Below are 26,155 nucleotides of genomic sequence, written 5' to 3'. Positions count from 1 at the left end.
CGTTCTGGCTGCTGACTGTCCCCTGGTGAATTCGAGTGGCTAGAGCTCGGAGGGATAAAGGTCACCTCGAGGTCGCCAGTTGATCGATTCTGATTGGTCGGTTGACGATTTGTGAATAATTTGATTAGTCAGTTTGTCGGTTGTGGAAAAAAATTGATTGGTAACGTAGATGCAATTTAATCATTCAGCCGTCCAATACAATGAAACAGTCAGACGAACCAATCAAAGACACAGATATAGCTACCCATAAACCGCTAAACCAACTAACAATAAATAGTTTGTAACAATTATCTCCAGCTAACAGCCTTTCGGCTTTCTTCTGATATGCCAGTTCAAACTCTGCACCCTGACTGGTACTTGATTTCGATTCGTTGTTGTAAAGCTCGGCCAGTCTGATGCACAACTCATCTGTAGCTATGTGCTGCAACTGAGGTCGCCAGGGCATTGTATACAGAATTTGAAATTAAAAATATTAGAATCGGATTTATTTTTTTTGCGTTAATGATTCTATGAATCAACGAATAAACCAACCAGATCCATTCAACAGTCAACCAATCAACCAGCCAGCTAGCCAGCCAGCCAATCAACCAACCTGTCTAACAATATTCTGAATGAGTTTGTCGACAGTGAAAGCGACGTACGCATTGGTGAGGAAGAGTTCCCTCAGTTGCTCTTCATAAGCCGGCGCTTCGATATGCCCATCCAAGTAGCTTATTATTAGCTTCAACAGCTGCGAATAGCTGTTAGCTGGATCGGGAGCTGTTGCATTTTCAATCAAATATTAATCAATCAACTAGCCAACTACTCAATCAACCAACCAACCAGCCAGCCAGTCAGTCAACCAATCATCAACCGACCAGTTAATCAAACAGCCCCACTTACGTGCCCCTCTCAACCCGAGTGACATGGCAGTCGACTGAACGAATGGCATCTGATTCTCGACCTCACGATCCTTCACCATCTTCTGGGCGTGGCTACTAAACTGCCTGAGCCTATCAGAGAGTAGGAAATGCAGCCTCATGAATATGTACCAGTTCTGGTTGACGAAGAACGAACGTGATTGGCTGTCTTGGTTCTAGGGGTAATTAATTATAATCCAGTTCATAACAATAATAATTGAAGTAATAATCTTTTATTAAAAATATCGAAATCTAAAATCGAAATACATAAGATGAAATAAAACAATTAAAATATTATGTAAATAAAGTTTTCATTCATCGTATGCTGCAATAATAATAATTGAAATAATATAATTAAAATTTCCAAAGCAGATGGAACCTTTGTAGAGCAGGCAAATACGGATAACTTGTTGAAACCTCCAGAACTTAATCCCCCGTCATCATTGGCTGGAACGTTATTATTGTTAACATTGTTATTATTATTATTATTACTATTGTTATTGTTGTTGTTTTTATTACTGATTTTTTCAGATGCAGTTGTGCCGTTGAAATCTTTCTGTGAGGCATTCTCATCGACTATGTCTGGTGTAGAGAGAGAATTTGTGAGAGAGAGAGAGAGAGAGAGAGAGAGAGAGAGTGAGAAAAGAAAGAGAGAGAAAGTTATGATGAAAGCGAAATCTTAAATTTAATAAGAATTAATTAAGTTTTAAAGGCAACAAGCCATCAATCACATCTTAATCACCAGATTATAGCCATCACAATTCACTTGATCATCCTAACAAAAAACCACAATCCTCTTAATCATTCTAGCAAGAATCTTAATCGCAGTCTAAAATCCCAATCACCATCATCTCAACCTTCATCATCGCTCATGGCTTCCCTAGGGAATGCAAAGAAATCCGGCAGGAAGGCCTGCAGCAGTTGCTTCATCTTCTTCTTCTCATTGTGGTGGATGTTTGACTGGCGTTTGACGTTGTGAATCGTCAGGGTGAACGCGTCACTGACGAAGGTCATCTCGTTATTGTAGGGCAAGGTCAAATGTGGGGGCGTACCCTCCTGATAATGATATTATTATTATTATTGTTGTTGTTGTTGTTGACTATATATCCGTACAGTCAGCCATTATTAAAAGAATTATGAAAGCAATGGACACCCGCTCAAATTATCTACAATCGAAGTATTTAACAAATATATCAACCACCAATCAACCAACCAATCAATCAGTCAATCAGCTAACTAGCCAATCAACCAACCAGCCAACCAATTAGTCAGCCAACCAGCCAACCAAACAGCCGACCTTCTCGTAATTATTTTCAATCTCCAACAACAGGGTCTTCGACCTGATGAGCTTGCTGTCGAGTTGTTTGAAGTTAAGGCCGGCATGGTCGAGAGATTTCAAATAATACTTTTGATTCTGTTCGTTCCATGCCTGAATGAGTGAATGAATGGATGAGTGAATGAATGAATGAGTGAATGAATGAGTGAATGAATGAATGAATGAATGAGTGAATGAATGAATGAATAGATCAATGAATGGAATGATGAATGAATGAGCGATGAAAATCCAAAATAATCAAACGTATTCACAAGGAACCAACTATCTACCTATCAGCCAATCAAACACCAGACCAACCAACCAACCAACCAATCAGAGAACAGGCCAACCACTTAACTAACCAATGAATTTTTAGCCTTAGCCTCTCTCCACTCAGCCACCTTATCTTCCAGCCTTCGGATGATGACGGGCACGGCCACTGACGGCTTGTTCCTCAGGGCTTCGACAATCGTCGAGGCCGCATTCCCATATAATCTGTTTGAATGAATGAGTGAATAAACGGATAAATGAATAAGTGAATGAATGAATGATTGATTGAATGAATGATTGATTGAATGAATGATTGAATTAATGATTGAATGAATGATTGATTGAATGAATGATTGAATGAATGATTGAGTGAATGAATGAATGATTGAGTGAATGAATGATTGAATGAATGATTGATTGAGTGAATGACTCGATGAACTAACTAACCCTTGGATGGTTTTCCTATGCAAGCACTCCGACCTGCCACCGAGGTTAGCATCCAGTTTGAACTTTGACCTTTCGTCGCAGGTCATATTCTCCATCTTCCACTGCACGAATCTCATGACGTCTAGCGTCGACTGCATGTTCTCCAGGATTATATCCAACTGTTTGTTTGTGTGTGTTTGTGTGCGTGTGTGTGTTCTCTTCCTTCCTTCATTCATTCATCCATTCATCTCTCTCTCTCTCTCTCCCTCTCCCTAACCAACCTGATATCTCTCCTCCTCACACCTGAATATCATTTCTTCGGCCATGGTCTTCTTGATGACGGAGCTGGAGTCCTCGGACCAGGAAGGGAACGATACGTGGGTGTCGTTCAGTACCTGAATGAGAGAGTGAGAGGATAGACTGAGTGAATGGATAAATGAATCAATCAATGGATGAATGAATAAATGAGTGAATGAACCAATCAATGGACGAATGGATGAATGAATGGATGAATCAATCAATCAATGGATGAATGAATAAATGAGTGAATGAACCAATCAATGGATGAATCAATCAATCAATGGATAAATGAATGAGTGAATGACTGATTGAAACAACGGCCAACCTCATAACACATGGCAGTTCTTCCACTGCACCTAGCATGTATATGATCCTTTGGCAGTGATAAGTAGCTGATGTCATACCTTTTGCATGAGGCGTAGTCTACAAAATGATGATGATGATGACGAGGAGGATGAGGAGGAAGATGATGATGTGGTCGTGATTGACAATGACAAATCAATCAAACAACCAACCAATCACACAACTGACCAACCAACCAACCAAACAACTGATCAGCCAACCAACCAATCAACCAACCACACAACTGACCAAACAACCAACAAACCAACCAACCAACAAAACAACCAACCACACAACTGACCAACCACACAACTGACCAAACAACCAACAAACCAACCAACCAACCAACCACACAACCACACAACTGACCAATCTCTCCAGCGTACTCTCCAACCCTACTCCTTACAAATCCACCATTTGCCATAATGCCATCCAAATTATTACTATTACCACTTGCATTGTTGTAATTATTATTATAATTATTGCTATTATAATTATTGTTGCTGTTGTTTGGAAGGAGTGATGAGGACGAAGACGAAGGCAGTGTCTCGTCTTTTTGATTCAGCAGCACTCGCATTCGTTTCTTCAACTCGGGCATCTTTCTAGAGGTGTGTAGTTGTTTGATTGATTGTTTGTTTGTTTGATTGATTGATTGTTTGACTGATTGATTGTTTGATTGATTGTTTGATTGATTGTTTGTTTGATTGATTGATTGTTTGACTGATTGATTGTTTGATTGATTGTCTGTTTGATTGATTGATTGTTTGATTGATTGTCTGTTTGATTGATTGTCTGTTTGATTGATTGATTGTTTGATGGAGTAGATAATTGATAAAACGCTTCTCTGTTTGTCTGTTCGATTGATTAATGAATAATTGATTGATTCAAAAAATACAAACAAAAAATGAAAAAAGTACAGACGAAAAATTACACACACACACACACATACACACACACACACACACACACACACACACACACACACACAGACAAACAAAGACACACGCAGAGAGAAACACATACAGGCAGAACGGGTGTATCATTTGCATGAGTTCTGCTGAAGACATCTTCATGTCTGGTATGTTGTAGAGTTTCAAGCACTTCAAGAAGTCGTGATACATATGCTCGCCTAAAGAACTTCTAACCTGATGACGATGATGATGATGATGTTAATAATGATGATGATGCTGTTATGATGATGATGATGTTATGACGATGATGATGATGATGTTAATAATGATGATGAGGATGTTATGACGATGATGATGATGCTATGATGGTGATGATGATGTTATGATGGTGATGCTGTTTTATGAAACTTACAACTGCAGAGTGAAGATGAAACCAAAAAAATTCAATAAAAAACTTGATAAAGATAATAACAACGACGACGATTATAACACAACAGTTGTAACATTGATAACAACAATTATAGCATTAATAACAACAACTAACATCACCAACCTTATCAAAGAATGCAAAATCCCCCAGACTTCCATACCTACTCAACTCGGACATGTGCTTCTGGCTGGCAGTACCACTACTACTACTATTATTATTATTATTATTACTATTATTATTAGTGTTATTAATAGCATTACTACTGCTATTGTTGTTGTTGTTGTTGTTGCTGCTGCTGCTGTAAGTGTCCGACTTGAATCTCTGAATGTTGAAAAGTAACATACATATGAGCGTGTGTGTTGCTGTTGTTAGAGTTGATTGCCTCAAAACTTAATGTCACACAGTGATACAAGTTATCAACAACAACAGCAACATCAACAACATCAACAACAACAACATCAACAACAACATTAACAACAACATCAACAACAGCAACATCAACAACATCAACATTAACAACAACATTAACAACAACATCAACAACAGCAACATCAACAACATCAACAACAACAACATCAACAACAACATTAACAACAACAACATCAACAACAACATCAACAACAACATTAACAACAACATCAACAACAGCAACATCAACAACATCAACAACAACAACATCAACAACAACATTAACAACAACAACATCAACAACAACATCAACAACAACATCAACAACAGCAAATAATAACAACCCTTGATGAAACAGCATTCGACAAATTCCCGCCACTACCAAATCTTTTCTTTCGGCTCCCAGCAACTGTTCCACTACTGCCACTCACATTATTGTTACTACTACTACCACACATGTTGTTGTTATTATAACTGCTGCTGTTGTTTGCTGGAGCAGCTGCCACAGCAGACGGCAAGGAAGCTTGATTCGCGGCTGCTGTGGCCACTGAAGACGTTGCAGTTGCCGCCGCCGCTGCTGAAGATTTTTTTGAGATAGTCGAACTACACAGACTCAGCAGGCCCGATTCGTTTGCGCTATTGCTGCTGCTGATGTTGCTGCTGTTGTTGTACTGTTGCAGCTGCTGCTGCTGCTGTCCAAACGAGGTAGAAAAACATCAAAATTACAATTAAACAATTTCACTGACACAATCTCATTAGCGTGGATTCTATGGGTAACAATGGAAAGACACAGCTAACCCCTAACCATATAAGAAGCAGTCCCTTGATTCGCAGGCAATCCGCAGCCAAAGCTGCCACTACCAGGGACACTATTAAGGATCCCACTGTTGCTAATTGTGTGGGCAGGGTTCTGAGTTCCGCCCCCGCTTGCGTCAGGAAGGAACTGACTGAATTCCTGAAGAAGATCGGGCTGATCGGCGAAGAGGACCGCCACATTTTTGTACACCTCCCCTTCCATCAACTTGTTTGCTAGTGCCGCATTTGGCTGCTGTGTTTGTGGTGGTGGTGGTGAATTGTGGTCGGTTGTAGTAGGAGTTGTTTGTGGCTGTGGCGGTGCGGTTAATTGTGGTCGAGTCGGTCGTGGCGACAATACACACACACACACACACACACACACACACACACACACACACACACACACACACACACACACACACATGAATATACCTCTTTAGAAATCCTCTGCTCATTTTGATAGTTGTGGAGAATCTCAAGAAATGATTTGTAAATATCAGGTCTGTTCTGGTACCTATGCTATTGATCAATATCAACCAATCAACCAATCAATCAGACAATCAATCAACCAAATCAACTAAATGAATTAAATCAATCGATAAACTAAATCAATCAATTAACCAAATCAACCAGTCAACAAACTTTGATTTTGTTGACATAAGTAATGGCATGGTTGAACTCAACAGGTTGGCCCGTCACGCTATCAGTAATCATCGGAGGCAGGGAATCCATGTTGACGTCATGCTGATGATGATGATGGTGCTGTTGTTGTTGTTGCAATCCTTGCTGATAATGATGATGTTGTTGTTGTTGTAGATGATGTTGTTGTTGTTGTAGTTGATGGTGTAGTGGTTGCGGCTGTGGTTGATGAGGGTGATGTAATGACTGATAGCCAACGCTGTTGGTCTCAACTAAGTTATTGCTTGCAGTAACAAATTGCTGTTGTTGTTGTTGGCGAATTCTCTGGTGTTGTTGTTGTTGATGCTGCTGGACATTGATGTTGCTGTTGTAGGACTGTTGTGGTTGTTGTTGGTGATGATGTTGTTGTTGTTGTTGGTGATGATGTTGTTGTTGTAGTTGATAATGCGGTTGCAGCTGTGGCTGCTGTTGATGAAGTGACTCAAACGAGGACAGACTCATCCCAGATCCAATGCCACTCTGATGAAGATCATTGACATCATCATCAACCAATCATCATCAACCAATAATCACCAGCCAACCAATCATCATCAACCAATAATCACCAGCCAACCAATCATCACCAACCCTTATTCACCAGCCAACCAATCATCACCAACCAACAATCACCATCCAACCAATCATCACCAACCAATAGTCACCAGTCACCCATAAACAACCAACCAATCTCCAACAACCAGCCTATCAGTACACTCAACAGCAATCAACCAATCAGGATCGACCAATCAACTAACAGTCCTTGAACTTTCAGGCTGATAGATGCTAATGGTATCAGTAGCCTTATTCAGTTCAATCTTGTAACCGAGAGGTAGGAACGTGTTGAAACCGACAATTAGATCCTTATGTCCGTGAAACAAATGCGAGACTCTAGCTATCACACCAGGGGTGTCTATGCTAAAATTAGTGAAAGTTTAGAAAAAGTTAGTGTAAATAAAATGAATACAAAAAATAATAAAGATGACAAAATATTGGCAAAATACTGACTGAACATGTACAGTTATGAGTAAAAAAACCCATATATGTACTGTACTGTATCATGATACTGCATAGATATTATAATTAATAAGATACAAAGTGTGAATGATTATGAAAAAATTTTAATTAAAACATTAGAATATTGTAGATAGCAAGTCGCCGTCATCACTTACGTTTGAGACTTGAACTCTTTCATAATGTCCAAGAAATCGTTATAAACCTGGGGCTGTGTGCAAAACTGCTGTTTCACTCTATCCAAATACGATAGGGCATCTTCGACCTTTAACCTCGAGAAAGACTGATGACGATATAGAAAGTAATTATTAATTATGGTTATAATTATGATGAAATAATATAATGGTGTAGAATTATTTTTAGAGCTTTACTTTATTAAACAAATCCATTAATTTCAAATTTATACATTTATTTATTAAAAACAAAACAATGACAAAAGTAGAAATAGAGATATTAGAATGGAAAAAATACTTGTTGCTGAGGTGGGGAGTGCATTTTGAAAAATGTCAATCACCCAATGGATAAACAGGTTAGTTTTTGGATTCTAGATTCTTCCTGCAATTAGTAAAAAACTATTGAAAATTTGTATTTTTGGAACTCAACAACATGGAAGACTGAGAAAAAATATTCCACACAATTAAAATTTAAATCAATAATGAATAGAAAAATTAAATTAGCCAATCTTCTAATTTTTTATATAATTCAGTGATGTCCCTCCTAACACTAATGACTAATTTAATTAATTAGTGGCTAAAACTAAAAGTAAAACCATATTAAAATGCTAGGAACGTCCCCGATGTCGCTAATTTCGAAACAGACAAAAACAATTATAAAGACTGAAAAAACGTACGTTTTAGACTTCTTCTCATCAAATAAAATCACAAATAAAATCTTAATAATACAATAATATTTAATGTTTGACTAAAGCGAAAAGCTTTTTTAAACAGAAAAACTAAAAGTGAACAAAAAATGCGCAAACTAAACGGCAAAATTTATTTAGCTATTTATTAGGCTGTCTAATTGTTTGGCGCATAACACATATATATATATATATTATATATATACATATATGGCGCATACATACTTATAGTGTAATTAGTATTGTACACATGTACATAAAAAAAATTATGTAAAAAAAATTTATGTAAAAAAACAATTTACCAGGTGAGACCATTGCCTTGCCACCACTAAAGATAAAAACCGAAATAAATCAATAACAATAATAATAACGTTATTGCCATTATAATTGATGTATTATTATTATTGTTATTATTGTTGTTGTTAGAAGGGATCCACGCTAGAAATACTGGATTTGGGTATCGACGATTTGGACTTGTCCGTTTGATCTGTTATCGTTATTATTATTATTGTTGTTATTATTACTGTTGTTGTTATTATTATTGTTGTTATTATTGGGCGGCGCGATGGTGTAATGGCTAAGGTGCCTGGCAGTGTCCGGGTTCGAATGCAAAAAGATCCCCGCCTATCACACGCAAAAGTGTGTGATGCTTTGACTCACGTGCATTTATGCACCGTGTACTTGTTATAATAATGATAATGCGACTCAGTCGCTTGCCATGGCGCTATATAAAATGACATTATTATTATTATTATTAATGTTATCACATATGATATATAGAGTGACGATTGCGACTGCTATTATGTATTGTATTGAACCATTATAACAGCAACTTTTTTATTGTAGGGAGCGTACATTCAGTTTGATTGTCTAAATTGCTTGTTAGAAAACTGACAATCAGAAGTTAATACCAACCAATCGATCAATCAATTAACTAATAAATCTGACATTCAATCATCCAATCAATCACCCAATCATCAATCAACCAATGTACAAACTAACTTGTCCAAATCAGCCTAGAAATCGCGTACAGCACTAAGAACAAGAAACTCAGCGCTCCCAAGACAACCGAAACGAAAGCCGGCGGACTGAGGCCAAGAACCGAAGTGTCCACAGGTGGTACTTAATTGGTTATTGTTTTTGGAGAATTAATGTGGTTGGTTGGCGAGTTTTTTGATTTGTCATTTTTAATGGTTGATCGAATGTGATTGGTTAGAAAGGATTAGAAAGAATGAATGAGCTTTTTCGTAAATCGATTGTAATTGGTCGGTAAATATTAATAACTAAACTTGATTGATTGAGAATGTTATAATAAATTTAATGTAGAATTATTTATAGCAATTAACATCATCAGCGTCAGTTGCATAATCAGTTAGAGTTAAATCACCAATGACGTCACCAATGACATCATCAATTTTGAATACTTACGGTAGTCGATTCTTTCTGAAGGTAAAAATATAAATTTGAATCATTACAACATCATCATCATCGTCGTCGTCATCATCCTCACAACCATCACCACCATCATCATTATCACAACCATCACCACCACCACCATCATCATCATCATTAGCTACCTAAATTCAGTCTGCAGTATGCAGTACTTGGCTCTTTAACCTGATTGGACTTGGAGTCACTGGGCCAGACCCACCAAGATTGCTGGCCAATCTCTTCCACCTTTGTTGGCCATCTGGTGTCAATTTTATTTATTTATTAATTTATTTAAACATTCATTCATCCAGTCATTCTTTCGAACAGACTCAAAGGTTAAAACTATCAATCAAAAACGAATTATCAATCAATCTACCAACAAATTAGAAAAAAAACAACTTTCACAACTAATAAAATTTAACGATATACAGAAACCATCCAATCAAAATCAGCGATAGGAATTCAACTATCAGGGATAGAAACGAGTCAGCCAATTAGATTCGAGGATGGCAAACGACTGGCCAATCAACGATCAGCATCGGACAAACCTGTTATGTTTCTTGTTGAGTGTTCTAATATTTTGACTGACACCAAAGGGGTGGGGCCAGTGTTTCGTCACGTGATCCGTATGCCACCTGGCGGAACTGACTGACTGCACGCACTTCCACCTTTAATTTTTCAATAATAAAATCATCGACGTCATCTTAATCATCATCGCCGTCAACAAAAACTCCAAAAACATTATCATTATCATCATTATCAACATCACTATCATCAGCATCAGAACTATCGAGAAGACCTGTACGTGTCAGTATTGAAAAGCCCACTTTTGGAGTAAGCCAGCATACCCCTTCGTCTCAAAAAATTCTTTATACTGCCCTTGTGATTCAATAAATGTATGAGTGAATGAATAAGTGAATGGACGAGTGATTGAATGAATGAATAAATGAATGGACGAGTGATTGAATGAATGAATAAATGAATGGACGAGTGATTGAATGAATGAATGGACGAGTGATTGAATGAATGAATTTATGAGCGGGTATATGTATACAGTCAGTAACACAATCAACATCTGCCCAAGCATACTTGCCTCATTTTCAGAGTTCATCAAATGCACAGCTATCGCTGGCGTGTATTTTGGAATACCTCGATACAAAAATTGTACCACCTTATTATATAATAATTATGAAAAACATAATATTATGTAATTATGAATAAAATTATATTATAGTTATGGATAGAATATCAAATGGCGCTGAGTACCTACCTATTCTGTCAACCTTATTCCATATCTTTCTGTTTGGTAACTTCGCATCAGGAACTTTAGAACCGTTGTAATAGACAGCTACTATCTCTTCGTCGCCCGTTATAATCAGGTCTGAGGGAATGAAGAAAGTGAATGAACGATTGAACGAAAGAGTGAGTCGATGAATGAATGCATGAGTAGATGAATGAACGAGTGAATGACTGCATGAAGGAACTGAACAACTAGCCTTCAAATATTTCAACTGCGTTTGATAATTGGAAAAAATTTTTCTGTTATAAAAATAGAATTTGATCTAAAAATCATCATCAAAATTACACACACACAATAATAATAAAATAACTTTATAATATAACCAACCAAACACAACGTACCTTCCTCCGAGCGAGTTGCCAAAAACTTGAGCAAAATTATCAACATTATCACAGCTGCAGACATTACAAAAACTAACCAAAAACCTAATACGTGAATTGTTCAATAATTTAATTATAATTTTGTGAAATATATAAATTATTTTACAATTATGTACTATAATTGTCAAGACGATTCTGAGGGGTTACAAGATTGACCGTTTTCATGGAATTTTAGCCCTTAAAAATTATTATTATACAACGTCTGCTATATATATCTATATTATTATTATTATTTAATATTAATAATAAAAGTTTTTGTTTGATAAGTGTGACGTCGAGTTTTCAAATTTAAACCAAAAGTAACAAGAAGGATAAATAAATTAATTCCTAATAAATTTTTTAGCTAGTAGGAGTATGAAATGTCATTTTTAACACTCCATAGCCGATCTATGGATGAAAATTTTTTACAACATTCGAAGAGCTTGGCGAAAAGATGTCAAGAATTAAGTTTCACTCAAAAATAAACGAACCAAACAACCACTCATTCATTCGTTCGTTTATTCATTCATTCGTTTAATCAATCAACCAACCAACCAATCATCAATCAATCATCAATCTTCATCACTCTCAATTATAAATTTTCTTTTATTTGCTGGCATCTTGATTTTACGACCACCACCATCATCATCGTCGTCGTCGTCGGTTTCAATCGCATCAGATTGATTATTATTATTTTTTTTATTATTATTATCATCATTATCATCGTCATCATCATTTTGTCTTTTTCTCTTCTTCGATTTTTGAGGTTTTGCGCCATCATCCCCATCGTCATCATCGTTGTTGTCATTGGTTTTATCCTTATTGGACCTTGCCTGGTAAAATTTGCTTACAGAGATGTCGCTATCATCGCCGCTTCCGTCGCCACCGTTATTATTGTGGCTGTTGTTGTTAATGTTGTTGTTGATATTGTTGTTGCTAACATTCATACCTCCCTCGTTATCGTCACCAAGGCTGAAGCAATAAAAAAAATTTTAAATTAAAAAAAATCATCCCAACAGAATGAATAAATGAATGAGTGAACGTACAGAAGAATAAATGATTGAAAAAATGAATGAATGAATCAATCAATCAACTCAACCAACCTTACAGCTCTTCTTTTATTCTTCCTCTCACTCAATCCCATTTTTCTCTTCCGAGCCAACTCAACTAACGTTTCGTTGACCTTCTTCTTAACCTTGAAAACGTTGCTATCGCTGCTTCCTTCTTCTGATTGGCCAGCTTCAAGGCTATTTTTAGTAGCAGCTGGTTTTTCCAGGGCTTCTTGTTTATTTAATACGTCAACAGCTGATCGTAGTTGATTGGCTGTCAACCAATTAGGAATTCTCCAATACCTTTCCTTGGTCAAAAATAGATTAGAATAATAAATATAATTATGATTATAACTATAATATTTCGTAATAATGAAAATATTATCATTCTCCTAATGTTTAGTTGCCATCTATATTAAGATATTTCTTTCTCAGTCCATAAAAATTTAATCATAAAACAAAAGACAACTTGTTTATTGGACGGTTCTTTAAGGCCACACCCCTTCAGTAATGACCTAAATCTCCTATTGGCTAGAGCAATATCGTGCTGTTCTATGATTGGTACCAGTGGTATGGCTAAGTCATCAACTGATTGGTTGAAATTTGGAAAAGGTTATAAATAGTAATTGAAATTACGCTGTAACGTTATTATGATATTAATACGTAATTATTAATGTTATAATATTATTATTATTAATTTATAATAATTATTACTATAATAATCACCTTCAAAATCTCTATCACTAGCTACTGACATGAGCTTGGTTGACAACCAGTTGATAGCCAATAAAAGACCTTTACAAATAAATAAATAAATAAATAAATATATAAATATATATATATATATTAATATTCTAATATAATAAAAATAATAATAATAATAATCTATAACCTTCTTTTTCAGCCTTCAACTTTAAACGCTTGATCTTGTTAAGATTAAGCTTCCTGCAATCGTCATCTTTATCATCATCGTCTGATTCAGATTCTGTACTCATATGAAATCTTTCATCATCGTCGTCGTCGTCATCGTTGTTGTTTTCACTTTCTGAAGAGGATGATGATGACGACCTGCCGAAATCATGCTCCATGATATTTTCTGGTCAGAGTTTAATCATTCGTTTATTAATTCCTTCATATATTTGTACATCTTTCTTTCTTTCACTCACTCATTAGATCATTCAATTTTTTAAATTATCCATCAATCAACGAATCAATCAATCCATCCATCCAACTGACCTTCCAATCCCATCTTCCCTGCAGATGACGTCACAGTTCCCCTACCCTTCTTTTTACTTCCTCTCTCTTTCTTTTTCTTTTTCAATTGGCTAGCGTCCTCGACCAATCGCAGCTCGAGAATTTTTTTCCTGACCGCTCCTCTACTTTTAGCCCCACCCATATCCTTGTAGCACTGCATGATCTCGCCTAGTGGGTCTGCCAATCATAAAACTAGCTCTTATAAATAATTATTCATAACAATTATAATTATCATAAAAATAATATTAATTAACATAAAAATACAAAAAAAATTCGACCTTGGCATTCGAGATGAAGGGCAACATTTCTTTTCAACTCCTCCATCTCTCCGTCAGTCCATCCCCTTCTTGACGACCTTGAACTCTCGTTGTTAATGCTCGTTCCCTCGTTGAACTTTGACCTTTCCGAACCTTTATGACTTCTGTGACCTCTGAAGAAAAAGGGGGAATGAAATACTTTAGATTTGAATGGCTGATGATTTGGGTTTAAGGTTAGGAGTGAATGAATAAATGGATGAATAAATGGATGAATGAATGAATGAACCTGCTAATCTTCTTGGCCTCAGTAGCACCAGATATGAGATCTAAATGTACCAACTGTCTCAAGATTTGCCTCCTAGTTTTCGTCCTATCCGACAATCTCAACATTATCATGTCTACTATGTCTATTTTTGGCTTCGCAGCCACAGCAGCCGCTGCAGCGATATGGCCGCTGCTGTTGTCAGCATCATCTTCGTCGTCATCATTCATATTATCATCGTTGCTGTAATTGTAGTTTGCATTATCGTCATCGAGTTCATTCTTTCGGTTGTCATCAGTGGTCTCACGTTTTCCACTCCCGACACCGTCACCACCCTCACCATCATTATTATTATTATTGTTATTATTATTATTATTGTTATCAACCTTATTAATATCATTATCATCATCATCGCTATCAGAGTCAAGTACGTTTTTACGCTTCATTTTATTATTATTATTATAATTATTATCACCACCATCATTACCATCATCACCATTAAAATTACTATCATCATCATCATCATCATTAATAATTCTTTTTGTAATTTTTCCCCTTCTTTTATCATCACCACCACCACCATCACCACCATCACCACCACCATTATTATTATTATTATTATTATTATTATTATTATTATTATTATTATTATTATGTCCACTGCCATCACCATCATCAACAATGGCATTCATTTTCTTCTCTACAACAGCAGCTTCTTGTTTGTCGAATTGCTGTTGTTGTCGTCGTTTCAGCTGCTGTCGTTGCTGTCGCAGCTGCTGTCGTTGCTGTTGCAGCTGCTGTCGTTGCAGCTGCTGTTGCTGTTCTATTTCAAATTTAATTTCTTCGAACAGGACCTTCAACTCCTCGTTGCCTTCGTCGGACCATAAGCTGCTCGCGTGCTGATGCTGCGATCTCAAGCTGACAAAATTGCTGTTAGAGTGAATGAATGAATGAATGGGTGAATGAGTGAGTGAGAGAATAAGTGAGTGAATGAACGAATGAATGAATGAGTGAGTGAGAGAATAAGTGAGTGAATGAACGAATGAATGAATGAGTGAGTGAGAGAATAAGTGAGTGAATGAACGAATGAATGAATGAATGGGTGAATGAGTGAGTGAGAGAATAAGTGAGTGAATGAAGGAATAAAGAAAATGAATGAATAACCCAGCAACTTCTCCACCGAGTCCTTCCGTCAGCTCCATAGCATCCTTGACACTTTTGTAGAAGAATAACTCAACGATTATCTTATTATTCTTCGATAGGTGCTCGGCGAACCTCCTCACCACGTGGATTGCGAAGGATTTTAATTCCTGATGATGATGGTGTTGTTGGAGATGATGACGACGATGATGATGACGACGATGATGATGATGATGAAAACGATGATGCTGGTTAGAATGATGTCGATAAGAATGATGATAAGTGAGATATACCTCGTGAAGACGACGCTGAGAGGTAAGGCCAGTAAGGAGATGACGAAATGATGAAGATGATGGTGATAACTTTTTGATAATACCAAATACTTTAAAAAAACACACACGCACACCACGACAACAACGGCCAGCCACCAACCGAGAACTGCTTAGAAGAGGAAAGCGTATAGTCATTCAGCAGATCTCTAAAGATACTAAAAATGGAAGCCTGGAAAAGTAGGGCGACCAAACCCCCACCCCCTCCGTTACCACCACTACCACCACCATCAGCGCCGCCACAACTACTACCAAAACCGATCCTATGCAGGAGTTTGACGGCGTAATGAATCGAGGATTGAGACATGGTTTTAAAGCTCTCCAAAAAGGTGATGCAGGTCTTAACAACTAAAGGACTAGCATATCTGAATGAATGAATGAGTGAATGAATGACTGACTGAGTGAATGAATGACTGAATGAATGATAAATGAATGAATGCACGATAAACGAGTGAAATCTAGAAATCCGAATGCCACTGAGCCGACAAACATACGAACGAATGAATGAATTGAAGAATGAATTAAAGAATGAATGAAAGAACGAGCGAAAAATTAATGGATGGATAAGTAAAATAAATAAACCACCCACAAACATTACAAAAAAAAACACCAACCTGCTTATAAACTCTGCGAATGAAAACGCCTGTTCGACCGTATCATAACTACCATCACCTCTCTCATCATCGTCATCATCACCGCTACTCTGATCGTCATCATCACCATCACCATCATCATCAGCACCGACTTTTGAATTTTTATAATTTCAATGAGAGAGATGTTATTTTTTGAGTAGCGTATAAATGCTACCTAGAAAACGAGGATTTATAGATAATTTTAAATAAACTACTACTACCACTACTGCTACTACAACCACTACTACTACTACTACTACTACTACCACTATTACTATTTCTACAACTACATTACGTAACTTACCCATAACGGCTGGCAAATTTCTGACATTTTCTGATGAAATTTAATTTTGAATTTAATGCTTTCTCTAGTTTTTTTTTTAAATTATGATAATAAATAATACTAATAAACAATAATAGTAATAAATAATAGGAATAATAATAATAAATAATGCAGCAAGTGTGTTAGGTGAAGTATGAGAACAGCGCCCACCAGGCAAATTAGTGAAACAAATTTCTCTGAGAGCCATGAATTCGTCCTCTGGGGACAGGTCAGGAGTGCCAAACTCAATCCTATCTGGCCACACCTCTCTTCATTGATTGGTTGATTGATTGGTTGATTGATTGGTTGATTGATTGGTTGATTGATTGGTTGATTGATTGATAGACAGAAAAATGAACGAATGAATAGAGTGATTGAAAAAAAACCAGATATGTAGATAGATAGTAAGATTGATAAAACTGACTGAATGAATGAATGGATGAGTGATACATTCACTGATTGTTTGACCGAATGATTGAGTGAATGATTGAGTGAATGATTGACTGATTGATTGCTTTAGAAATACACCCCGACCTAGCTGCTCTGAAAAGCTTCAAAGCAAGTTTTGGCTTGTTGGCTCTCAGGAAATCCTGGACTCTGTACACAGCGTCTACTCTGTAATAGAGAAAAAGTCAATCAATCAACCAACCAACCAATCAACCAACCAATCAACCAACCAACCAACTAACCAACCAACCAACTAACCAACCAACCAACCAACCAACCAAACAACCAACCAACCTCTGCTTTTCCACATCAACATGGGATGCAGCATCGAAAGGTCTGACGTCATAACTACCACCACCATCATCATCATCATCATCATCATTGGCGGCATCATTACTATGACTACCGCCATCGTCATCATCTCTTTCTTGTAGGATGGCTGACAGCTTGCTACTTATGGCATCCCAAGCTTGCTCTGCCGTCGACTTTGCTGGCTCTGCTTGGGGCGACGATGTGATAATGATAATAATAATGATGATGATGCTGATAATCATTGTCACCTTCATCCTTTTCCACCATCGTCGTCTCCTTCTTCTTCTTCCTCCTTCTCCTTCTGATCCTCCTCTTCTTCCTCTGGATGACGAGGTGACGGTCTGCCCGGCAGGTCAACTCGAGCATTCGGACGAACACGTGATTCGCCTCCAACAGATCTTGCAGGAATTGTCTGCAGATGGCGATGATAATAACAATAATAATAATAATAATAATAACAATAATAATAATGGTGGCGATGACGACGATGATGAAAATAATTCTAGTGACCTTGACTGTTTGGTGACGTCATATTTCTTCAACAGTAACAGGAATAAATCTCTATACTCCATTGTGTAGAATATGTTACCTGCCAATCAGTCAATCAATCAATCAGTCAATCAATCAATCAGTCAATCAATCAATCTACTTAGCCAGCCAAATCAATTAAAATGAAAGCGTTTACATATATCAAATTCTATAAATTAAAATTAAAGGCAAATATTTCCTAATTAGTATTCATACTTTTAATGACCCTTGAACTTTCCCTAACTGAGCTCTCATCTGATTGGTCCATCTTCATTATGCACTGTAGCAATTCGTTGTAGGCCCTGAGCGCCAGGTGCATCCTTATTGGTTCAAAAGTTTGAATAAATTATGCAAAAAAGAAGACTTTGAAATGGGTGCATAATATAATAAGACTGATACATACGCAAACACCTAAAAACACATACACACACACAAACACACACACGCATGCACACACATACATACAAGCTGGCATACCTTTTAGACCAAATGATTGCATCTTTTTTATCAGAGAGGACCAGCTCATGGTACTTGATCAGTTGTGTCGTTACATAGTGGAAGGTGGTTATGGACAAGGTCTCACTTGAATTTTAAATGAAATTAACACCATTATTAATTGTTACTCATCATCATCATTATCAGCAGCAGCATCATCGTCGTCGTCGTCATCATAACTAGCTAACCCAACTAGGGCAGACTTGAATTCAAACTTCCTGTTGAAATGCATTATAAAGGTCATGACCTTGAAATAATAAGACTCGTCATTTTCTTGGGCCTTTGACCTTATCAGGGCGTCCTGATAGTGATGATAATCATCATCGACATCATCATCATCGTCGTTATCACAACCAACAGCACCATCACAACCATCATTAGTAACTCACCTTGACAACCCTCATCAGAGGGTTGTAGCAGTTCTCAAGAAACTGCACGCAAAATTCCTTCAGCATTGACCTCACAACAAAAGTTGACCTCCTTACTACTTCCGCTTCTGCTATTGGTCGTCTATTTTTAGCCTTTCGTCGACCTACTTTTCCTTTACTCAAATTCATCTTGAAAACTCCCTCGAAAATGAACTCTCGGTCACCACTAATCGTGTTATCATTCTCTTCATTTGCAATGTTATTATTACTATTATTAATGACGTCATCATCATCATCGCCTTCGACTGCCCCGCCATCATCCTCTTCCTCATCATTATATTCATTTCTGGCTTTAGACTTTGACCTATTTATAGAATCTTGAGACCTATTTAAATCTCTTCCGGATCTATTTTTAGCTCCTGATTTATTTATAGCCTTCAACGTCAGAGTGGGAGTCCTGTGTATGAGTACATCCCTGTCGGAAATCGACTTGAAATCTTTCATCTGGAACGTTCCACCAAATCTGGAATGGCGGGAGCCACATTTCAAGATGGACGCTCGTCTGCTGTGACGCTCTTTGTCCAGCATCAGTTCAAGCTCTCTGAGAGGTAGGTTATTATTTTTTTTATTATTTTTATTATTATTTATTATTATTGTTGTTGTAGTTAATACAAAAATGTTTGGTAAATTACGTTACTTAGTATCTTTGGCCTTATCATCGGCAGGTCTAGAGGTTCCACATGAAGCCAGTTGATCTGGTGTCTTTTAAAAATTAAAAAATTAAACTTAATTATAAATTTAAGATCCAATTAAGAGACAACCAATTAGGCCCTAGCTAACCTGCTCCATGAATATTAATGAGGTGATCTCAAGCACATGGAGTGCTAATGCCCTCTCATCATCAGAGCTGGCTATATATAGCAACAAATCAATGAAGCCACCAGAGTGCAGAGACCTAAATGTGAAAAAGCGAGTGTGACATGCTAATTAACATAATATATTCATCATTTGCATAATTATTAGTTTATTCACTATAAATATTCATTAAATAAAATTTAAAATTAAAGAATTCTGGGTACCTACCATAGAATTTGATCATGAATGCTGGCATCATCATCAGTACGCTGTGAAAAATATATCATCATCATCATAACTATCATTATCATTACTATAATCACCACCATCATAACTACCATTATCATTACTATAACCAGCAACATCATCATCATAACCTGTTCTTTTTCCAGGTCTGTAGGAATGAGCAAAACGTTTCGAACGAGCAGCACGATTCTTTCTATCAACATCCTGTCCTCCTCCTCACGATCACTCCATTCCTTATAATAATAATAATTATTATTATTATTATTGTCATAATTTATTATTATAATTATTTTGGGCATAACCTTTTGCAGCAGATTTCCTAGTTCAGTTGATAGGATAGAGAATAGGACCTCATCGACAAATGACTGAAAGAGTTAGAAATAAAATGTTATTTTATTCTAAATTAAAATTTGTTAGTAATAACAGAAATGGAGGTTTAACAGAAATGTTTGCCTAACTTTTCTAAATTCAAATCTTTAAAATGAGAAATTTAATTTTTATATGATGTAGATAAAGAACAGACTTCTTTATAGTCGAGTAGGTATGATTCGACTTCTAGTAAATTCTGCCTAGCTAGTTTATCGTCAGGAATTTGTTCCCTAAAACAGAGGCAGGCAGGCTGTGTAAGGTTAACCAAGAGTCTCAAAACAGTTTCCAGAAATACTCTTTCTTCCTCCATCTGGTGTTTAATACGTCGTTCAAATTTCCTTTTTTGAGTTCTGACTTCCCCATCATCTCCTAATTCGCTGAAGTGAGATGAGCTTTCTTCTAATTGTTGCTTTATTTCTGACAAGTTGGAACCAATTAGTTTCAGGATTGGTATCAGATCATTCTGCAAGATGGCCGCCGAACCAAGTTGTCGTCTGATACTGCATGTCTCATCGTCACGCTTCAAAAAACGAATTAGATCTTTTATTGATTCTGGGTGAGGAATGAGTGGGGATAATTAATTTAATTGGGTATCATTTAATAATCAGATCTTTGAATAATTATTAAATAAGGTTTAATCAAACTTACCGAGACAGTCCGGTTCTCTTTGATAGTGACCATCTTCATCAGAGTAGCCCAGAGAAGCACAGGTTGCCTGCAATTCCGCTGACATTCTCGTGGAAGTTTTTGTCGCCATTTTTATCACTATTCGCTAGCCGATTGTGAATGTCGACGAATAATTTAAACAAAAGTAAATAATTTTTAATACAATTAAAAGTTTTGATTTTTGTGTAAAAAATGTTTCGCGATTACAAATCAACAACATAACTTTGTGTCTCCCGCAAAATTTGGTGAAAAGTAAATTTAAGTTATAACTTTTTGAGAAGCATTATTTCATATTTGTTCACCAAATGGAGCATGATGAAGACGAGGAACATTGAATATTGCACATTTTTGGTACAAAAATTAAATTAATGTAAGTTAATTTTGAGAAAATCGCATGTTTTTAGTGCAATTAAATGCATTTATTTGGTCTCTTCTGTATACGTAATATTGCGTATTCAAAATTTTACGTTTTTAAACTCAACGGTTTTTGTTTGTTTGAGAAGTTTTTTACTTTCAATGAATTAAATGGTTTTAATAAATTTAATTGTCATAATTTCAGCAGTATGCTGCAAATTTACTACTGCCAGAGTTTCAGGTTCGTCATAATTTCATTAAAAATTCAATTGTTTCGACGTTTTTGAGGCGTTTTTGATGTTCTCTAGTAAATCTATATCAATTTTCTATATTGTATTATTAGGAACTTTTAAATAAAAACCGCATTGAACGATCAGTTTATCGATGATATATTTGCGGTTGTTAGCGAAAATTGGTACCACGTTATAATAATTTCTCCCCAATCGAAAGATATGTACATACGGAGTAGTGGAGATGTCAGGGTACTTTATGACGGTGTGAAAGTCGACACCACCAAGGTACATTCCCGTGTTAGTGCAGCTCGTTTCGACAATGAAGCAGACGTGGTGGAGATCGAGGTGAGGAACTCAATCCCGGAGGATTTTGGGATACTTGCTTCCACCACTGACGGATTGATCATTACGGATGACAGGTTCCATTATGTTTGATCAAATTTCGAGTTATCGTTTTATTCTGTTGGTCTGATGTGCTAATTTCTTCAAATATATGAGGCGCATCTGAAGTTATTGCTGTAGATTAATGATAGACTTTATTCATACGACATAGGTGGCAGTGTCTTTCAAAGTCCCCGAAGGGTGAAAAGGGTGACGTTGCCTCACCCAATTACAAGCCTGCCGAGTGTTTGGCGGCCTCACACGATCCGAAACTGATTAGTGAAAATCTAAATATCTCGATGGATGCCAAGGTTATTCGACCCGTTACTGACGCAGTTGACGGCAAAAGCAGGAAGAGAAAGAAGAGGAGTAACAATAAGGAACTTCCTACTGATTTTAACTGCAAATTAGTCATTAGTGAGAAATATTTTTACTGTTATAATCATTTATTTTCGCGAATAGAATGCATTTTTGTTACATTAAACGTACAATGAATACTAATTAGAGAACTATCCTGATCTGAAGAGAGCCCTGTTCGACCCAATGAAGTACCGAGTCAGTCGCGGAAAAACAAGTGATCTTATTTTATCATACCATTACTATTTTTTCGCATCTCTTGTTTGACGATTAAATTTATCATCACAAGAATAAAATTTTCTTCTCTTACGCCGATGGTCACTCAAATTAATTGATCGATAAGATTCGCTACATTACCCATTAACTAACTACCTCAACACAAAATCAGAGTTGAGAATAGTTGCCAGGGGTTCCATAAAGGCCTTCCAAGACGGGGCCTGGCTTGGTAGGACACCTGACCACACGAACACACTCATGCTTCCCATTAAAACCAGTCACTCAAACGATCAAATTACTGCTGAAATGAAACAGTTTGATAACAACAACAACAAAAATAACCTCAATACCAACAATAACAACAACAACAACAACGTTAAAAATGAGGAAGAGTTAAAAATCAGTGAAAACTTATTGAAATCTCAACTCAGCCCATTATCACTGGCTGCATCTATCTCAACAGCTACAGCAGCTGGTCGCATAAAGAGAAGTGTAGCTAAGCAGCTAGCAGAAGCTGTCAACTTACGTCATCAATTTCGCCGACACGGAGCAGCGAGGTGCGACTACCACTGTCGCGAGACCATAAAGAAGAGGATTCTGCAGTCTCTCTTCAACATAAACGTGCTCGAGGTGGAGATCGATAATGAGGCCGACGTCTTGGCCATCCACGTGGACAGGAGCCTGATGTCGGATAGAGGTCAGTCGTCTTGCCGATGCAAAGAGTAAATAGCTGGATGAGTTAGCTAGAATGACGAATGAATGCATAGATTAGTCGCTAGTTAAACTAAATATTTTTCTTACATGTCTATTTTATAAAAATAAACTGAACAGAGCCACTATCGAACCCTCTGGAAAGATCGAGTCTGTGGAATACATTCTTTGGCCTGTACGTGGAGTCGGAAGATGGCAGCATCTCAACTCTGCCGTCGTCAGTTCCGCACAAACCAGCGGCCTTCTTCGAGAACGTTTCTCAGTTGAATCCATCGGATGGTATGGAGAGTGGAGGTAGTAAAGATGTCGACAGAATCAAAGAGAACGAATACGCGGTCAGTAAGGTGAAGGAAGGACTGGTTAGTGATTGGAAATGCGCCGACGTAGTGGGGTCCACGAGGGGCGGGGCTTCAGAGCCCTGGCAGACGATTCATTTCAACGACAAGATGTGGAAGGAGGCCACGCTCTACAAGATGGAGAGGATAAATCGCGCTCGTCCTGATAACGATGGCAATCATCACAGTGTTGATAACGATGACGGCGTTCCGAATTCGTTCATCTGGAGTGGAGAGCACCCGTGGAGCAAGCAGATGTACTGTAGATATCTCATACGTTAGTTCAACTGTGTGTGTGTGTTTGATAGTGTGTGTGTTGTGTTTGTGTGTGTTTGATAGTGTGTGTGTTGTGTGTGTGTGTGTTTGATAGTGTGTGTGTTGTGTTTGTGTGTGTTTGTTAGTGTGTGTTATCGATTATAGCTATCAATAAGCGTTAGTAACTAAGATGCCGATGAGAATGGTGATGATGAATTTTAAAACAAATGAACACACAGCTCGAAAGTTGTTGGGTAAGAAGAAGAAGGTGACGCATACTCACAAGAGGAAGAAAGTCGTCGTTGAAAATGGTTGGCCGCTGTGTTGTTGTACAAGAACCTGTTTATGCATTTGTCTGTTGTGTTGTGTTGTGTCTGTTGTGTTGTGTCTGTTGTGTTGTGTCTGTTGTGTTGTGTTGTGTCTGTTGTGTTGTGTCTGTTGTGTCTGTTGTGTTGTGTTGTGTAGGATGTTTTTCAAGCGAGGTTATCTTTGTTGCGTCAGAGGTTGATTTTAATGTTAATAAAGAAAATCTAGAATACTCGAGTTAATCAATAAATTTTCGGCAGATTAATCATTTAAAAGTGGTTTTTAACACCTTGATCCTCATCCAGATGAGCCTGCCAGAAAATTAGTAAAGAGATCGCCGGCCACTGAGAACACCGGCACAAACGGCAACAGTTTAAAAAGGAGAGTAAGAAATTTCGGCGAGAAATCGAGCATAGAGGATCTGAAGCGTAAAAACGAACAACTGAAAGCTTCTCTCAGAAAAGTCTCGAACAGCGAGAGGGTCCTGACAGAGGAGACTGAGGAGATGTTTAAACTGCTCGGTGAAGTGAACGGCGCCCTGACTGAGATCGACAACAAAAACGAATACGGGGGTGGCTTCATGTACGGCTACGATTACGGCGGGAAGGATGACGACGATGAGGATCTGGTGAAGAAGTTGGGTGACGAGAAGAAGGAGGAAAAGAAAGGTGGTGGCGGGGGTGGGCCGAAAACGTGGAATGAGGAGTTCATGGAAGAACTGACTGAAGTGTAATTATTTTCTTTTTGTCGCTGGTCTTGTATTAACAACTCTCTTTCGGTCTCTAATGATTTCTTCGTTGTTGATGTTATTTTTTTTTTAATTATTTTTCATATTTCTGCAGTAGTTTATTTACTTCCACTTTCGTAAGTTTTTGAATTTCATTCATCTACGCGAATAAAAATGAGAAAAAAAAATTTTCAATTTGGCATCGTATGCGTGGATTTAAAAAAGTGGATTAATATCATCAATTGAAGCATCTCTCTAAATTCGTCAACTAAATTTATTTCACTTGTTAACTTTGCTCCGTGTGAACAGGTTAAAACAGTGCTAAGATGTGATTTGACAGCAAATCAATTTAACAATTCATTCGGCTTACATTTCATAAATTTATATGCACATATCTGCATACTTGTTGAATTTGACCGACGTGTTTGGTAGAATGTATTTTAATTTCATTTTTGATTTAATATTTTAAGTTTTGTATTTTTGTATTTTTTTATTTTTTTATAACCTCTCGTTGTTTGTCGTTAATTTTAAGGCTGCGTGTCTTACTTTGCTAAAAAATAAATTGATTTATAGTAAGTTAAAATCTTGAAATATTTGTCTTGTACGTGTGAAGATGTTTGAACGAATGAATGAAAGAACGAATGAATGAAAGAAAGAACGAATGAATTAATAAGTGGGTGAATGAATGAGTGAATGAATAAAGTGAATGAATGAATGTAAGAAAAATAAATGAATGAAGGTTCAGTTGGTTGATAGATTGAGCGGATGACAATTACATCAATGAAAGTTTACTAATTATTCAATCGTGCACCATCCTTTTTCACTGGTAAAAAATGGTTAACAGAAAACTAGTTAACTTTTACTTCACTACTTTACCACGGTGACGTCATTGTTTACAAATTCGTTTTGTAAACAAATAACAATAATATCGTATTTGTGTGTATTTAACTTCGAGTCACTATGCGATCTGTTGATCCAAGTGTAAATAATAATATAAACAAATAAATAAACAATT

General features: G+C 37.0%; 3 protein-coding genes across 3 annotated transcripts; 1 reads left to right on the top strand and 2 right to left on the bottom strand.

The window, feature by feature from the left end:
* Positions 1-184: 184 nt before the first annotated feature.
* Positions 185-8,725, bottom strand: HELRODRAFT_116136 (hypothetical protein; the record flags this gene model as incomplete). Its single annotated transcript, XM_009031547.1, has 21 exons — positions 8,555-8,725; positions 8,257-8,399; positions 7,944-8,068; positions 7,530-7,689; positions 6,739-6,858; positions 6,529-6,615; positions 6,107-6,349; positions 5,646-5,993; positions 5,017-5,214; positions 4,576-4,697; positions 3,922-4,154; positions 3,536-3,633; positions 3,192-3,305; positions 2,932-3,089; positions 2,577-2,709; positions 2,197-2,328; positions 1,757-1,955; positions 1,369-1,475; positions 883-1,075; positions 593-759; positions 185-427 (listed from the first exon to the last, which is right to left on the bottom strand). The coding sequence occupies exons 2-21, from the start codon at positions 8,278-8,280 to the stop codon at positions 185-187; spliced, it is 3,204 nt and encodes a 1,067-aa protein (XP_009029795.1). The 5' UTR covers positions 8,281-8,399; positions 8,555-8,725.
* Positions 8,726-17,876: 9,151 nt separating this feature from the next.
* On the bottom strand, positions 17,877-21,332 carry HELRODRAFT_89874 (hypothetical protein; the record flags this gene model as incomplete). The annotated part of the gene is made up of 15 exons (XM_009031489.1): positions 17,877-18,150; positions 18,249-18,327; positions 18,483-18,586; positions 18,744-18,848; positions 18,950-19,062; positions 19,151-19,342; positions 19,601-19,730; positions 19,827-19,891; positions 19,970-20,084; positions 20,213-20,253; positions 20,362-20,463; positions 20,533-20,595; positions 20,754-20,895; positions 21,022-21,151; positions 21,248-21,332. The coding sequence occupies 15 exons, from the start codon at positions 21,330-21,332 to the stop codon at positions 17,877-17,879; spliced, it is 1,740 nt and encodes a 579-aa protein (XP_009029737.1).
* A 739-nt stretch (positions 21,333-22,071) lies between these two features.
* Positions 22,072-25,146, top strand: HELRODRAFT_181765 (hypothetical protein; the record flags this gene model as incomplete). Its single annotated transcript, XM_009031546.1, has 7 exons — positions 22,072-22,271; positions 22,406-22,650; positions 22,739-22,807; positions 22,979-23,503; positions 23,638-24,129; positions 24,347-24,418; positions 24,719-25,146. 7 exons carry the CDS (start codon positions 22,072-22,074, stop codon positions 25,144-25,146), a joined length of 2,031 nt encoding a protein of 676 aa, XP_009029794.1.
* Positions 25,147-26,155: the final 1,009 nt, after the last annotated feature.

Source organism: Helobdella robusta (assembly GCF_000326865.2).
Source record: "Helobdella robusta unplaced genomic scaffold HELROscaffold_75, whole genome shotgun sequence".
Classification (NCBI taxonomy): domain Eukaryota; kingdom Metazoa; phylum Annelida; class Clitellata; order Rhynchobdellida; family Glossiphoniidae; genus Helobdella; species Helobdella robusta.
Note: the sequence above shows the minus strand (reverse complement) of the source record. Positions and strands in the feature narration are given on the sequence as shown.